This window comes from Halictus rubicundus, chromosome 10 (genome assembly GCF_050948215.1).
Source record: "Halictus rubicundus isolate RS-2024b chromosome 10, iyHalRubi1_principal, whole genome shotgun sequence".
NCBI classification, from domain to species: Eukaryota; Metazoa; Arthropoda; class Insecta; order Hymenoptera; family Halictidae; genus Halictus; species Halictus rubicundus.
Window position 1 is genome coordinate 14,985,850 of NC_135158.1, and position 16,110 is coordinate 15,001,959.

Here is a 16,110-nt window from a genome sequence, read left to right on the forward strand (position 1 = left end):
CGATTCGCAAAGCATCCCGCGCGAACATTATGTAATGATTATTGTTAAGACGGAATCACGTTGTAATTATCGCCGATTACAGCCAATTCAGCCGTCCCACGGCGAAAAAGTCAATTGGCAACAAAGTAAACTGTTCGAACTTTGACAGGATATTGTGTGTATCCCGTAATTGCGAACTAATGAAAGGTTGCCCCGAAGTCGGCGGCTGAGTCTACTGCGCAGCATGCTCCCTGACTATTCATGATATTTAAAATCGGCTGATGCTATCGGTATCATTGTCATCGAATCCGGGTACAGGAAAAGTTTAGATGGCCGTTAATTCTCGGCGGACAGTCTGGTCGTTAGTAACGAAACCTGAGACATCGAGTGATTGAAATCGTTATGGACGAATCCGCGTCGTGCACAGACGATAATAATGGTGCTCAATAATTCAGTAACCATCGAAATCATTCCCATTGGAATGAATGGACTGCGGATTTTTCTGCATTCTTGAAAAAAAACTGTCTCGGTGAAATATGAAACGGTAAAAGATTAGAAAAGTACGATGTTTTCAAAGTAAACGAAAAAGCTATTAACACTAGGTTTACGGAGCACTAAAAATGACTATTTTACATTACTTTATAAAAATAACCTGAATGTATCGATCGAAGTTTGTAGCCATTTCTTGAAATAATATATACCCAAAGAAATCAATTGGTTAAATAATTGTTCATGGATGCATTTTTACAATCTGAATATTCGCAATTGAAAAATATTAGAATCCGTCATTTTGACGGGTCCCGTAAATCTAGTGTTAAGGGATGAAGTGAATTTTAGTGAAATCTAGTGTTAAGAGATGAAGTTGAAAACATTCTTATTTTGCAGAAAGATCCGCAGTCAGGAAATTAATTAATAACTACCAGATGTGGTAACAAGTATTCGACTTTTTCTTTTGTTGTTATTAAGTAATACAGTCTAATAAATAAAATTACAGCAATATTGAACGATTATTGTAGTTAAATTTGAAATCAGTATTCTGCGTACGTTATTTATTTATAGTATGTTTAGAGATATTGTGTTGCAAGATACGTATCTTACCTAGTCATAAACCGTATTGCATGACAGGATATTTCGTCTACTGATGCAAAGGGATTAAATAACATGATAATAAGTGGATGCGTACTCATATTTTGTATCATAAAAATGTACATCTATTATTACATTATATAACGTGCTTCCGTGTTCGTATTTCATTTTACAGAAAAATTTTAATTACGAAATATTCTGGATAAGTTCCCTATGAAAAAGAAGAAAACTGTCTTTTCGGTTCAACACTTGTTTCCAAATGATTAATTATTACTGTTGCGAATTTCAGAACAAATTGATCACTCGGTAAACTTCTGAATCATGCGTTATTGCGTTGCGCACACTAATTTGGTTCGTTCATTAACACTTTGAACGCCAAACTAGAAACCCGAAAAATTCCATAAAATCAAAGTAAGTCATTTAATGAAATAAATATTGCAAAAAGTTAAATGTACGATACTGAGTAATCCTCCAACTTTCTTGCATGTCACAGATCCTAATTAAGTTTAGTACAATGAATATATCAACGTAAAAATTCATTTTAAAACCTGCACAAAATAATTCCGTCAGCCACATATGGCTGACGTGGCGTCCAACGTGTTAATTTTATGCAACAGGGTTTTCATTATGAAGAACAACAAATTCATTTGGTAAAAATTCCACAGGAACAGTCACGTTATTACTATTACCATTCATTTATTGCTTCAAACCGTATAAGGAAGAACAGACAAGTTCGAACAGAATTCGAAAGCTAAGAAACTAATTGAAACAAATCGTTATCGAATCGGTTTCGAAAACCCGAGAAACCACAGGCGCGACGACACGAGAACAAAGAAGATCACTATAAGAGACGGGTTCGAAGCTCGGGCACCCCATCGCCAAAGTACAATCGCGATAACAACGGGTCCGACGAAATCCCGCGAAAAACAAAAGAGGAACACGATTTCCAACGCAGCCGGCGCGTCGGTCAGAGGGTTAAAGAAATTATGACAATTGAGTAAGCATCCTATAACGGGGACCCGATGACATTTAGCGCAATGTGACATGCTGATCCCCGGGAAGGTAGTCTCTCTCCGGGTGATGTACAGTGTGTTGTTGTCCCCGTACGTTTCCCCACACATGCACGGATCGTTGTGCATCGTGCGCGTTAAATGAGGATCCGTGTAAACCCCCCTTTCGGCTCCCTCTGCCACCGTGTGTCACCATCTTCCCCTCGCTCTCTTTCTCTCTCGCACTCGGCCCCGGCAGCCTTTCCACCTTTGCCATTTCTCTCTGTCGCTCTGTGTCCCATGTGCGTCCTCTTAGGAGAACAGTGGCTATCGTTGCTTAGGCAAACGGTCGTATTGGTGATGCCTCCAGGGGTATATATACGACGAGCGCTGCGGGGCTTGATAAACACTTGCCCATCAGCGATTACTGCTGCAGCATGTATACGTCACTGGTAAGCGCAATCGAAGGGAGCAGCGAGAGAGAACGCTGTTCCGCGAGAACAAAAGAACAGAGTCCTGTCCCGAGGATTCCGGGGGTGCAAAAAACCAGGATTCGCGACACACAACGGAAGTCCCGCGAACACCGGTTGCCGAAGACTCTCCTCTCCGGTGTCTTCAGTGAGCTTTCGATTTGGAGAGTCGTCGAGAGTGCCGCGAGACCGCGATGTCACATCTAATCTGTGCGTGATCCGTAACCGGGACCTCCTGTGAAACAAAACGTTATCTGTGATCTCCTCTCTTTTTTCCACATTTCCATTCGTTCCTCGGTCGCGGCTCAGACGCGCAACGCCCTGTTTCGGCAGATGACCGAGGAGAGGTGAGTAGGGTGAATACGAACGGACCGGAAACGGCGCGAGACTAAAATGTACCTTGGGACGGTTGTGGTATCAGTCGGTAACACAACCCACGTGTTCTTGTACCTCCCAGATATCGTTGAAACGAACAAGAGCGAACAACGTACGTCTTCGGACGTTTCGCGTTCACTTTCTTTCACAAATCGAACGCCCATGGCTGACGATTTCTTAACCCTTTGCACTCTCGGAGGCTATTTTCAATCTAAGACTAAATTTTCTCTTCCGTCTTGCAATATTTTCATGTTATTCGCACGAAACCGATCCGATTTCTGCATATAACATTTAAACGTTTAGTAATCTGTTAAATACAAATTTTGTAATATCTTTTGTAATTTCTTTGAAATAATGCCACAATAATTTCTAGCTTCAGAGTCACCACTCGAGTGCAAAGGGTTAATAGAATCTTGAACAGCGTCGAACCAATAACGCAATCGAATAATTTCGTTTGGGATTACCGTGTAGAAGAAGAATTTTAAGCTTCCATTTCGTACCGCACAATTATTGAGAAGCCTATTAAACGAAGTATTAATAGAGGTAAAGGTAAATAAAGTATTAATGGTGCCCCGAATAGCAAGTGGTTTCAAAATTGGTTGCATTTATTACAAGAGTCAATTATTCGTACTCGTGATCCATTTTCGGTACCTCGAGAATCGAATCCAAGCTTTATCATCACGCTAGGCTGCAGATCTTTATGGAAAATAAATATTTATTGAATATTGAATGGAAAGCTCGAATAAGGGCCCGCGTTATATGCGTAATGCATGCAACGTAGACCCTTATTCCAGGTTGCCATTCAATTATAAGAAACAACTACATACACCGTGTTTCCTCGATATATATATGTGTAGCCACTGACATATATCGGCTAGGAGATACTATTCTTTGATCCACTTTATCGCCTAGGTATTCAGGACATATATAGGGTGAACACTGTAAACGTATTTCTTCTGGTAATAATTTTAATACGTTCGGAATAATGCAACCATAATTCTAAAGTTTTTTTTTACGTTTCCCGTGATTGCATGCAATTCGAATTTTTGCCGCGATTGCATAGAATTCTAGTAATTACCGTTTAATCGGTTCTGTTTGCCCCGAACTCGTTACGTTTCGTGCATCGAATTAAAAGCGGCCTCGATTAACGCGCATTTGTTGATTTCCACGGTCGATTCGAACAATTTAAAATTTTCCTACTCCGATTGTTTTCCGCGTGGTTGCCCGCGCCGAATACGGATTCTATCAATTCGAGGAACGCGTCGGTCAGAAGAATAAATCGAACGGATCGAAGGAGAGCCGACGATTTTCAGCTCGGCGATCGTCCAGCCATAAACCGAATCTACTATGTCTGAGCTAATAACAGTTGTTCTACCGCTGCCGGTGGCTGACTCGAAACGAAATAGCTACTGCGGCCGAGTTTGCGACCGTTTTCGGTAAAGAGGCTAGCCGGCTGCCACGCGAGTCCCGAGCAGCAGTCTTGCAATCGATTTCCTTAATTGATACGCGGTCCGATGGACCGTTTAAATCGCACCCCACAGACGCGTAATTACGCGAGAATCGATCTTCCGCGACGTAATTTATAGACGTTCAAACACGATAACGTAAACAACCAACGAGGATTATCTACGATGACTTCGGGTAACAATGTAATGGCCGGACAGCCTGCTCGAAGTTTCATTAGAATTTCGACTGGAAATTACATCGTCGTTATTATATGCACGTTAAATAACAAAAGTCAAAAGTCGGTCGAACTCGGTTGCTGGCACGTTTCAGCGGTATCTCATATAGAATTTTCATTTTGTTCTAGTTCTAGTTTAAACATGTTGAATCGTTGACGGTTATATCGAGCTTGGAATCTGAAAAATGGGGAATAATTTGGAAATTAGCACTAGTTCGTTTTGTGCTTGATACAGTCGCAATTAAATCAGGCACGTAACTTGTAATTCTCGAAAAAAAGTTATCTACAATTCTATTTGCGAATATTGCGAATGAGCGTTGACCAAGGTACATTAACGTCCAGGTGGGCCTGATTGAAAGCAAATCCAGAACACGTATTCACTCTACGCGCATGAAATTTTTGAGGAACCTCAAGGATAACGTTTTCGAAGAACTTCAGAAACGACATTCACGCGCTATACTGGTTCCGATCGTTTCAAAATTGATCACGCAAAACCGGATTATTAGACGCGATACAATTTCACGCTTGTCCCTAAATTCTCTTGAACCTTCAAAAATGACAAAAATTCGTTTAGAGAAAACACAGGGATACAATAAGTATTTTCTTCTTTCTATGAAATTCTAAACTACGAAGAACTTCTAGTCCCTGTAACCACAAAATAAATGGGTTAATCTGTCCGTTGGTTCACTGAAGAGTGAAGCACTCGGTTTCTCTGGAGGATCGAAGGCGCGTTGAAGTTCGTGGAAGTTGAAATTCTCGGTCCGGAAGCGCGACGCTCAGCGAAACCGTTTAGCCCTAAGTCGAAGTAGCGGTGAAGTAGAAAGTCAGCAAGCTCTGATCTGGTGTGAACCTTTAGGTAGCCGTGATCACGTTGGCTAGCTGCGTGGCAGCGGCCCCGGCGGAGGAAGTGATCCCAATTGTCAGCCAGAGCCAAGAGGGTCCGAACCCGGACGGTTCGTACAAATGGAGCTACGAGGCCGGGAACGGGATCAAGGCCCAGGAGGAGGGCCAGCTGGAGAACGCGGGCCAGGAGAACGAGGCGATGAAGGCTGAGGGCAGCTTCAGCTACGCCAGTGACGACGGCCAGCAGATCTCGTTGACGTACGTCGCGAACGCTGACGGGTTCCAACCGCAAGGTGCCCACCTGCCCACAACACCTGAGATCCCGCCGCTGATTCAAAAGGCGCTCGATTGGATAGCGGCGAACCCCTCTAAAGAAGACCAAAACCAGGTGTAAACGGTAGGGCGCCCGTCGTCCAGTGATCTCACCGAACCTTCTTTCGTAATTCTGTTCTACCGACGAATATTCGCATGATGAGTCGCTCCGTCGTCGTCGTCGTCGTCGTCGTCGCTTCTCGCTACCCTACACGGCTCTAACGAAACCCGTATATACTCTGGTTCAATACGTTTGTAAATATTTATTGTATACTTATGGAGATATGTATGTTGTATCAATGTATCCGTGCATTACCATGTTTATCATTGTATTGCGTATTATGTCGCACATGCGGACGCGAGCATCCACCACACGCGAGCTACGACGTTCTACGTAATCGTTCTTTTGTGTATGTATATGCCGCGGCGCATACCGAATAAACGTTGCAATTCAAGAGACCGATATCGATTTATTTCTTTGCAACCCGATCACTTTCAGCCGGGACTTCTTCTGCTGACCGGTTCGTAGCTTCGGGGAACTTTATTTCTTCATTTATTATACAAGTAAGCAAGTCGTATAGCATAGTTGTTTAACACGTACGTTTTAAACTTCCACATTTCATCCGCTTCGACAAGATTATTCTTGCTCAAGGTCGTTTCAAGGTCAAAAAGGTGGTGTTCACTGAATTCAGTTTTTTATTGTCTATCATGCTATCGTAAAAAGAAATATACTATTCCATTTAAAGAAACATCGGTGACCTTGAAATTTCATTGAAAAACACGACATAAAAAATTTTTTTCTTCGCCATTAAAATGGCCCCCTGCAATAGCGTCACTTTGTCCTCTGAAGTTTTCTGACAGGACTCTAAATACGAAAGTATTTGTATAGTTGAGCATGCGGACCCGAGTCTTCTCGATAATTCTTGTATAGTTAATTTTGGATCAGCTTCCACTAGAGATTTTAGGGTGCCATTGTCAAATTCAACTGGTCGTCCGAGACCTGTCAGAGAGATGATAATCACCAGCAGCGAACCTTCTGAACCAACGTCGACACTTGCTGACCTTCAATACATCTCCACAAACATTGCAAATTTTCTTTGGTGTTACCGAAACTGAAAAAGTATGCAATGACGAGTATGATCCTCGGAAGGCACGGACGCCGTCATTTTGTTACAGGGTTGTAAAAAAAATTAGAATATTTTGAATACAGGCTGCTTTACCGAAAACTGTAAAAGAATACGTGTTTCCTCTTCAACGATCGGTACAGAACTAGAGGCAAAACAAATTCTTCGCAATTAATTGATTACTTATGGGTACCCCTAATATTTAATAAATTACTAAACACTTCGGTATTGTGCGAGTAAATTGCAGCATTTCCGTGTGTATAACATGAAGAATATTTATATATAGAAGGGAAATATTCTGAAGTAGCTCCGAGTGCAAAGGGTTAAGCAAGAAGCTCGAACACCGGTGCAACGTAACATTTGAAAATGGGGCCTGAGCTCGGCCGACGTCTTGAAATTCGTTTCAAATCGAGCGAGTCCGGTTAAACATCACCGGTGGACCGCAATCGAGATGCGAACGGCGAATCGACGCAACAGTTTACTCCCTGTTTGGGAAAGCAAACCGGGACTATCTGTTAACGCCAAGTTTAATCAATGTAACTTTATATCAAGACCCTGTTTATTCTTTGGCTTGGAATTCGTCCAGTTCAGGTTGAATTTACGAGCCGAACTAGATCAAACAGAAACGCGGATTCAGTTAAATCTAGTTTACAAACACGTTACCAGAAGGTAGGTCACGGTGGGGTCATTTACGGACGTAGCTCGCGCTCTCAACAGAGTTGTTGTGTAAACTGCGCAGCTTCGACTTGCATTCCGCATGCCAACAACTCTTTTATACTGTTTACAATTCGTCTATGGTTGCGCATATTGTATCCCCGAACCAACATACTCGTTGCATACGCAGTTTCCGATTTTTAACAGTGACGTTTAACAAGCACAAATTGAATTTTCTTGTCGTTTCTTTATTTACAAGACTGTCATCTCTATTTGGTAATTTTCTTGATCATCGACGTGGGTCGATGGATGACAAAAGTAGAGGCTCGAAGCTTTAAAATGAGTCGGAGTATACAAATTGTTGCACTATTTTTGGATTCACGAACCAACATACTCGACAGTTTACGCGGGGAGGCTTGTGAAGTTGCGTACGCAGTTTCCGATTTTTAACAGTGACGTTTAACAAGCACAAATTGAATTTTCTTGTCGTTTCTGTATTTACAAGACTGTCATCTCTATTTGGTAATTTTCTTGATCATCGACGTGGGTCGATGGATGACAAAAGTAGAGGCTCGAAGCTGTAAAATGAGTCGGAGTATACAAATTGTTGCACTATTTTTGGATTCACGAACCAACATACTCGACAGTTTACGCGGGGAGGCTTGTGAAGTTGCGTACGCAGTTTCCGATTTTTAACAGTGACGTTTAACAAGCACAAATTGAATTTTCTTGTCGTTTCTGTATTTACAAGACTGTCATCTCTATTTGGTAATTTTCTTGATCATCGACGTGGGTCGATGGATGACAAAAGTAGAGGCTCGAAGCTTTAAAATGAGTCGGAGTATACAAATTGTTGTACTATTTTTGGATTCACTGTACAAAAATCCCATGGGAGATTTCCTAAGAAAAAAAGGGAAAAGCTTTGTGCTCTGCACACCTTTTCTTCTGAAAAGGGTTTTTAATATCAGCCATTTTGTAATACTGAACTGAGACCATGTTCTTGACTCGTCGTCTGTCCGACGAGATAGCCTCGCGAACACTTTCGAAAGCATCCTGTTCGTTAAAACTCGATCAACATGTACAGCGAGCGATCACGAACAACGCGGAACGTGCAAAGGCCAGAAATCTGTCACTCACATCCAGCACGCGGAAAGATCAACCACCCAAATAGAATAATGTGTCGGCGATTTTCCAACTCCTACACAGATTCATCGACAAGCCAAAGGAACGTAATTTCTCGAAGCAACCTGATCTGTTCTTAGTTCTGTGAAGTTCTCGCTGATTTACGATAGAAAGTTCCGGGCACGAGGCAGTGCAGCGTTTTAAGCACGTGCCCGTTGTAGATCAGTCGTGCCATAGTTAATCAATCACGATACCGCGGCCATACAGCTGGGTATGTCCTCGTGTAATTTATTTGGAGATGCGCGTCACGTGCGCGGCGTAAACTTATTCGACTTTGGGAGAGCCTTTCGTTGCCTCTGACACATCGAAATGTCACTCGTTCGAATTAACCTCTTGACGACTGACTAAATTCACGGAAAATCTGTCACAACGGCACACCGGTTTTCACCGGTCGTTGTTTTATTATAGAAACGTTGGTACGATGTTTATACAATTGGACCGTACGACAGAAAAGTGGTGCAAGTCAATATTTGTCTGTTCAACACCACACCTTAAGGGTCTAATCGTCATTTAGATGAAATAGTTGTAATATAATTTTTGCCAACTTTTGAAAACTTTTTGCCAATTTCTAAAAATAATCAGAATTTGAATTTAATTTATTTTAGTAATTCATCGAAGGACGTCGATAGTTTCGTTAATAGAGCCATACAATTTTCAATAGCCATAGAAAGGTCTCGAGTTATTTACAACCGAGCATCGTATGAAAGCTACTGTAATTTGAGTACTGCGAAGTGACACTTAAATGTACACGCATGCGTACATGTGTGCAGTTTACCCTTTTAAAGTTGACGTTCAGAACTACATTCTCCAGCCCAAGTGTGGGGATTTACTAGATAATAAAATTGTAATATTTCTTAAACTAATAGCTTCCGGTTATAAATAATGTTATGAACCTTTTTATGGGTAGCATTCGTTGCGTCATTGAATGCAAATGATATAGTTCTGTTGGCACACATAGAGTACCATAGAGTGTTTTAGGTTCCAGTTCAAAATGTCAACTAGAGAACACTGTTTTTAGAGGAAAGAATTTTATTCTTATACTTATGTCAATAAATGGACCATTAAAATCCATGATTGATTAACTGTTAACTCTACACGTTTATTCAAGAAGCATTTCTCCCTTAATCTTATTTTGCAGACTGTAGTGGTTTAAGAGACACTGTGCTGTTTTATCATGTCAAGAAACTCATCTAAAGCACTGTCTAGATTGTGGACACAAGAAATGGTATGCTGTAACGGAGTCGTTGACTAACTCCTCCATTTTGTGTCCGCTTTCAGTCGAAACGGTACCATCAGCGAGCGCACAGTGAAATTCGATTAAACTCTAGATTCGTCACAATTCGAACGGTTCTATTTGACTTTTCCCTCGCAGTTTGGAAACAAAAAGTTTCCCCATTTGTGATTCAAATCGTCTCAACAACCGCCGAATAATTTTGTTGTTGTAGAGCAAGTAAACTTAAAAGATTAACCGAAGACCAATCGAGTGAACATAGATGGATATTACGTGAATATATTTTTCATATTCTCTAAAATGTTCATTTTTATACATTATTTTATGGTAACCGGAATGACGCCTCGTAGTGGAAATAACGTGAAAATGTTATTAACGGTGTTAACATTTGTGATCTTGTACCCAAATAAAAATGCACAGTTTACAAACCGTAAACCGAGCTGCTCATGGTGGACCATCACTTCGCAAATATATTGTTATCGTACCGTTTATGGGAGTGATAATGGTCCAGTGGTCGTCTGCGAGGATACTATGCCCAGGAATAGTGCACACTCAACTTAAACTGCATCTTGAGATTTATGAGATCACTATTGAGCTATGGCCTGCAGCTCTAAGTGCGTGTTTGTTAAAAATGTGAAGTAATAAAAACGCTTTAAGAAATACGTAACTAAATAGTATTATATTAATTATATTACTTCTTATTTGGTTTAATGAAATATTGCATAATTACGTGGGGCTTCAATCTTCAAGTTCAAGTGGGATCAAGTTTATTGTTGAACTAATTTTTTTTAACGAAATTATCACAGTTTAAATATTGGGGATTTTTCACAAATCGAACATTCAGTGTTCAAATACTTTATTGAACTACAGTTAGTGTTTTAGTCACTTATCAGAAATATCTGTTGCATAACTTTCCTCAGGACCTGCGCCATTTCAATTTAATGTGTCATGCTCATCTTCGCAAGGAACGAAACCGATTCTGCCTCGAAGAACTTTCATTGAACTTTCACAAGTGACAGCATCATACTCGGCTATTTTCGTGCGTGGAATGTCTTTTATTTACAATAGAATTACCCAATGTTTACCCGTCTATCTTGCGTTGCCACCTCAAACCGTTTATTTTTACTTTTAACCTAGGCTCGACGAAAGTATAAATTACGAGTTGCAAAAGGAAATTGAAGTAGTAAAAAGTAGTTATTGAATTTACCTGACACGCCGCAATAATGTCTCATATATTTGTCTGCGCGATTGTTACTATTGTTCTTTTTTATTTCGAACGTGCTACCATTTATCTCGATACTTGTATGTTTTGTTTGTATCAATCCAATATTTTCATTCATTTGCATTGGCCAGATTTCCGTTGCACAATAAAAGAAAATTACTACAACGTGACACCGTGTTGTTTATGTAATTCAATGCAATACTTTGATCTTGTTTCAGTTGCAGCAGTGTGGAAAATAACATACGAGTCTCGTGCGTCGGTTTAATTGAATATTATCGGTCTCATTCATTCGATCGCCACCCACGCTCCGACATAAATATAGCACGTTTAATCTATACCGTAAACTACAACTTTCTCCTATCGTTCTGTCTTCTTCCCCCCTCCCCAACTCCTCCGTTTAATATCACATCGTGTAGTACGATCCGTTCTCCTCTTTTATTCATCGAATCCGTTGATTCATCTATCGTTTGTTTATACGTTGCATAAAGAGTGTCCCCTGATCGCCGATAGTAATTTCAATGGCCAATAGAAACCATTGGAAGATTCGATTGTATCGATCGTGAAATCTTTTTTTTTTTTTGTGCATAAGCAGACCCGGACGTTTAATAATAATAATAATAATAAATACATGTCGTTAGATGATTTTCAGATAGTGGATAGTAGATAATCTTGAAATAGAAACACAGTGAATTCAGTAATTGTCCAGATTAAAATTGAAAAATGTCTCCCAAATGTTATCGACTGAAACTTATCTTGTCGTTAGATGATTTTTAGATAGTGGATAGTTGATAATCTGAGAATGTTTTTCGAACATTCCTGGAGTACAGTAGTAGATAATCTTAAAATAAAAACACAGTGAATTCGGTAGTGATATTGTCCAGAATAATATTGAGAAATTTCTCCCAAATGTTATCAACTGAAACTTATCTTTTCGTTAGAAGATTTTTAGATAGTGGATAGTAGATAATCTTGAACTAAAAACACAGGGAATTCAGTAGTGATATTGTCCAGATTAATATTGAAAAATTTCTCCCAAATGTTATCAACTGAAACTTATCTTGTCGTTAGATGATTTTTAGATAGTGGATAGTAGATAATCTTGAAATAAAAACACAGTGAATTCGGTAGTGATATTGTCCAGATTAATGTTGAGAATTTTCTCTCAAATGTTATCAACTGAAACTTATCTTGTCGTTAGATGATTTTTAGATAGTGGATAGTAATTGTGATTGTCCAGATTAATATTGAAAAATGTCTCCGAAATGTTATCAACTGAAACTTATCTTTAGAATATATGTACACATAGAAAACACGTATAAGGGGATAAAAGAATTTATTTCGTACGTAACTTATTTCGCAAACGTTCGATGTTTCGTTGACGAAAAGCACATATCGTAAGACAGAGTAACGAAAACCTGGAACTGCGACGGCGAAATTTTCGTTGCGACAACAATTTCTGTCACAGCATCGACATCGATATCAATTCGGTTTCGTTGGCGAGTGTCGCAGTGCAAACAATTCCAAGCCGTGCGTTCCTCCCTCGGGAAGGGTCAGTCTCTCGAGCGGTTTCGCGAAGAGGACGCGAGCCTCGCGCGCCGGATACGTTCGTAAAATGTTATCTCGCCGAAATGGAACGTCATGGGGAATTACAATCTATTCTTCCCTTCTTTGTCGGGGTGAGCGGCTATCCAGTCCAAAGCGCGTTGGATGAGCGGCGGTATCGGTTGAGGCGGGGGCGGCGTTGGCAAATGCGCGCCCTCGAAAGTGGCTCCATTTTCGTTGGCCAGCCAACCGAGGTTAATTTTGGTGCCGTCTGGCGCGGTCCACGAGGCCGTGCCACGAACCTCTTCGGCCTCCGCGTCCTTCTGGCCGGGATTTTTTAAGAAACCTTCCTCTTGAACAGCGATCCCGTTCCCGCTCTCCCATTTTGTCGAGAAACTGCCGTCCGGGCTGATGTCCTGGCTTTGACTGATGATTGGAATCGGCTTGTCCGCCGCCAACGCCACGCACGCCAGGCTCAAAACGAAGATCGCACGAACGTACATGACCAAGACTCGAGCAGCTTTCCTACAAAAAAATCCTTTCCGTCAGAGTAACGTATTCGCTTGGGCAACGCGACGAAATTGATAAATTGAAACCTCGAAAGTGAAACCTCGTTTATTTAACCAATTAATACCAACTGCAGCCCAACGTGCTATTAGTTCAGCAGCGAGACACTTAACTGTACCACCCAAATTTACTCGTAACCTACTCGTCGCATGACCAACAGTTCCAAACAAAAGTATCATTACATCAAATCGGGCAATGCGATCATTAGTTGATTTTAATCATTTTTTTTATGACACTTTTGCCAACGTATTTGTGAGATTTTTCTGATTAAAATGAGACCAAACACGACGTAATTGTGGACTCGGTGTAACCTCTTATGAATTCATAATAAAAATTAATATTTAAAATTAGAATTATGAAAAGCGTTTTAACCCTCGTGAGACTTTTAAAAACGTTACACATCCTCCCATAGTTTAATGGCGATTACAGAGAAATTAAACGTTTTACAGTATTTAGAACAGAAAATGAGTGAATTTTCATCTGGGAATTGTACAATAGTTAATAAGAAGAAATTAAAAACACTTGAAATCATTACATTACTCTGTAACGATCACCAAAATCGACTGCGCGGGTTACGAAGAACAAAGTATGTCATTTATGCAATAATGAATTCTGTGTCTTACTATGCACTAATTGATGCACAAGTATAATTGGGCGAGTAAATTACAAAGAATTAGAATAAAGTACAAATGGACACGTCACGATATAATCAAACATACAAAATATGATCTACCACTTGACATAAATACTTTTGTCACCCATTGTATCATTATTACAACAGCATAATTATATATATTTTCACAAGAATATTCTTTTCGTATATACAAAGAAATAGTATAATGATTATTAATTTTTCCTTCGGTATATCTTGATATATTCGAATGGTGTAAGCTACACTTAATTTACATTGAAAAAGTTTGGTCCCGACAACACGAATCACAAGAATGTTGATAATTAAAAAAATTCTGCGTACGAATGTCGAAGGTTCACTAGTTGCCCGAAGAAATTTCGATTTCGTTCGACGTGATGCTGCGGGTTTACGTGTACCTCGGTTTTAGATTTTCCAGATATCGCGTGCAAAATCGTACTGACGATCATGCGCCAACCGCCAGCACCTTTTATAGTTAGAAGTACTCTTCGCTATCACCGACATTTTCCATCAAATGTCACTCGGTGATACCGGTTCAGCCTTCGTATGACCGGTATCACGTATTAAAGGAAACCTTTCCGGCCAGGTTGCGGGACGAGCAAAACCTGCAATCAATCCGCACCTAGGTCGTCAATTACCCGGTACTGTAAATATACACACGGCTTTAAATAATAACCAATTACATGTCAAACGGGCCGATTAGTTCGGAGACGTTTTGTTGAAAGAAATTGAACTAGACATCGAATTACATGGGCGTTACAAAAGAAACGTGAATGACATCTCATTAACGGAATTACACGTTCCGTCGATTGAGTTGCAAACAATTTTCATTCTTCTTTTTTTTTTCCTATCGATCCCTGCAGAGACGATTACAATGTTAGATTGATGTGTACGACTTTCCGATAATAATTCACAACGAAGTTCAACAAGTTAACAAGGTTTAATTTGGAACAAATGATCTTAATGATTATAATAATTACCGAGATATGCTTCAGTGAAGGGTGATGGAACTTCTATACGTTGTAAGTCCCTACAGCCTTTTCTACTTAATTATTTTAATAAATAATTTTAAGCTTGTTGAGCATTACTAAACATTCATTTGAAATATTGTTTTCTGCCAGAAATAGTTTATGAGTAAACTTAGGTGGCATAAATGACGACCTCGGTGCAAAAATCGTGAAAGTTCATTTTTTAATAGAATTGCAGTTATCGAAGTCTTACATATTTTTATATATTGCAGATTGTTTGGTGTGAGAATTAAATAATTTTCAAAATGCGGACTTACTCGTAAATAACCACCGACTTTTCTAATTTTGTATCGGTGACTTTCTCTTTAAAAAATTGTTTCAGTTTATAATTATGAAATAATGTTTAAAAATTATACAACCCTGTATTACTCGTGAAATGTATTGACTGCAATGTTGCGCAATTAATCTCGCAGCTTCAAGTAATATTTTCTCGCGTTTGAGTATCTTCTGAAAAATGACCTGTCAAAGGAAGTATGGTGGACACGGGCAGAATTAGTGACTTTTGAATACGTCGTACAAGATATTATACTGTCGCAGTATTGCCTAACTTCTTTCCCTGCAACGAGTACCATCAGTCATCTCTTTATTTCCCGACACACTTTAATGGCACTTAGAAACGGTAGAGATGGACAATTAAAAAAAAAGAACGTGTATGCAAGTTTGTATTATCACAAGAGGTCAATGGTAACTAAGCATCTCTTTGTTATATTTATAACTCAACTACATTCACAGAAAAGCTATGCCTATTTCACTACCTTTTAATTTTGGATAAATATTTATAAGTAATGATCAAAAGATTTTTTCAAGAGTGAAAATATCAAATGAAAACATATTGCAAGTTATTTCATATTCTTGTTCTACTTTTCAAGATTCTGAGAATTATGAGACTTAACGTCGCATAAATATTCGTGATATTTTAGTCGCTATGGAAATGTAAGTAGCATTTTCAAAGGAATTCGCATGAAAGGGTTAGATGGAGAGGACGTTGAGAGGTTAATTATTTCAAGAATCACTCCTGCAGCTTTCCTTCGACCCAATTTTTTTATATATTCAATAATCGCAACAGAAAGGTACACATACATATAGACATACAGATGGAATCGTTGAATTTATTTATTCCGAGGAAACGTAAATGTTGCTGAAAATTTCCAGTACAAACCTGAATAAAATCCTGAA

General features: G+C 39.6%; 2 protein-coding genes across 2 annotated transcripts; one reads left to right on the plus strand and one right to left on the minus strand.

Moving 5' to 3' along the window:
• Nucleotides 1-2,361: 2,361 nt before the first annotated feature.
• On the plus strand, nucleotides 2,362-6,198 carry LOC143357816 (endocuticle structural glycoprotein SgAbd-8-like). The gene is made up of 2 exons (XM_076794439.1): nucleotides 2,362-2,506; nucleotides 5,437-6,198. Exons 1-2 carry the CDS (start codon nucleotides 2,492-2,494, stop codon nucleotides 5,815-5,817), a joined length of 396 nt encoding a protein of 131 aa, XP_076650554.1. The 5' UTR covers nucleotides 2,362-2,491; the 3' UTR covers nucleotides 5,818-6,198.
• Nucleotides 6,199-12,504: 6,306 nt separating this feature from the next.
• Nucleotides 12,505-14,370, minus strand: LOC143358456 (endocuticle structural glycoprotein SgAbd-2). Its single transcript, XM_076795625.1, has 2 exons — nucleotides 14,231-14,370; nucleotides 12,505-13,215 (listed from the first exon to the last, which is right to left on the minus strand). Exons 1-2 carry the CDS (start codon nucleotides 14,353-14,355, stop codon nucleotides 12,795-12,797), a joined length of 546 nt encoding a protein of 181 aa, XP_076651740.1. The 5' UTR covers nucleotides 14,356-14,370; the 3' UTR covers nucleotides 12,505-12,794.
• Between the last annotated feature and the right edge of the window lie 1,740 nt (nucleotides 14,371-16,110).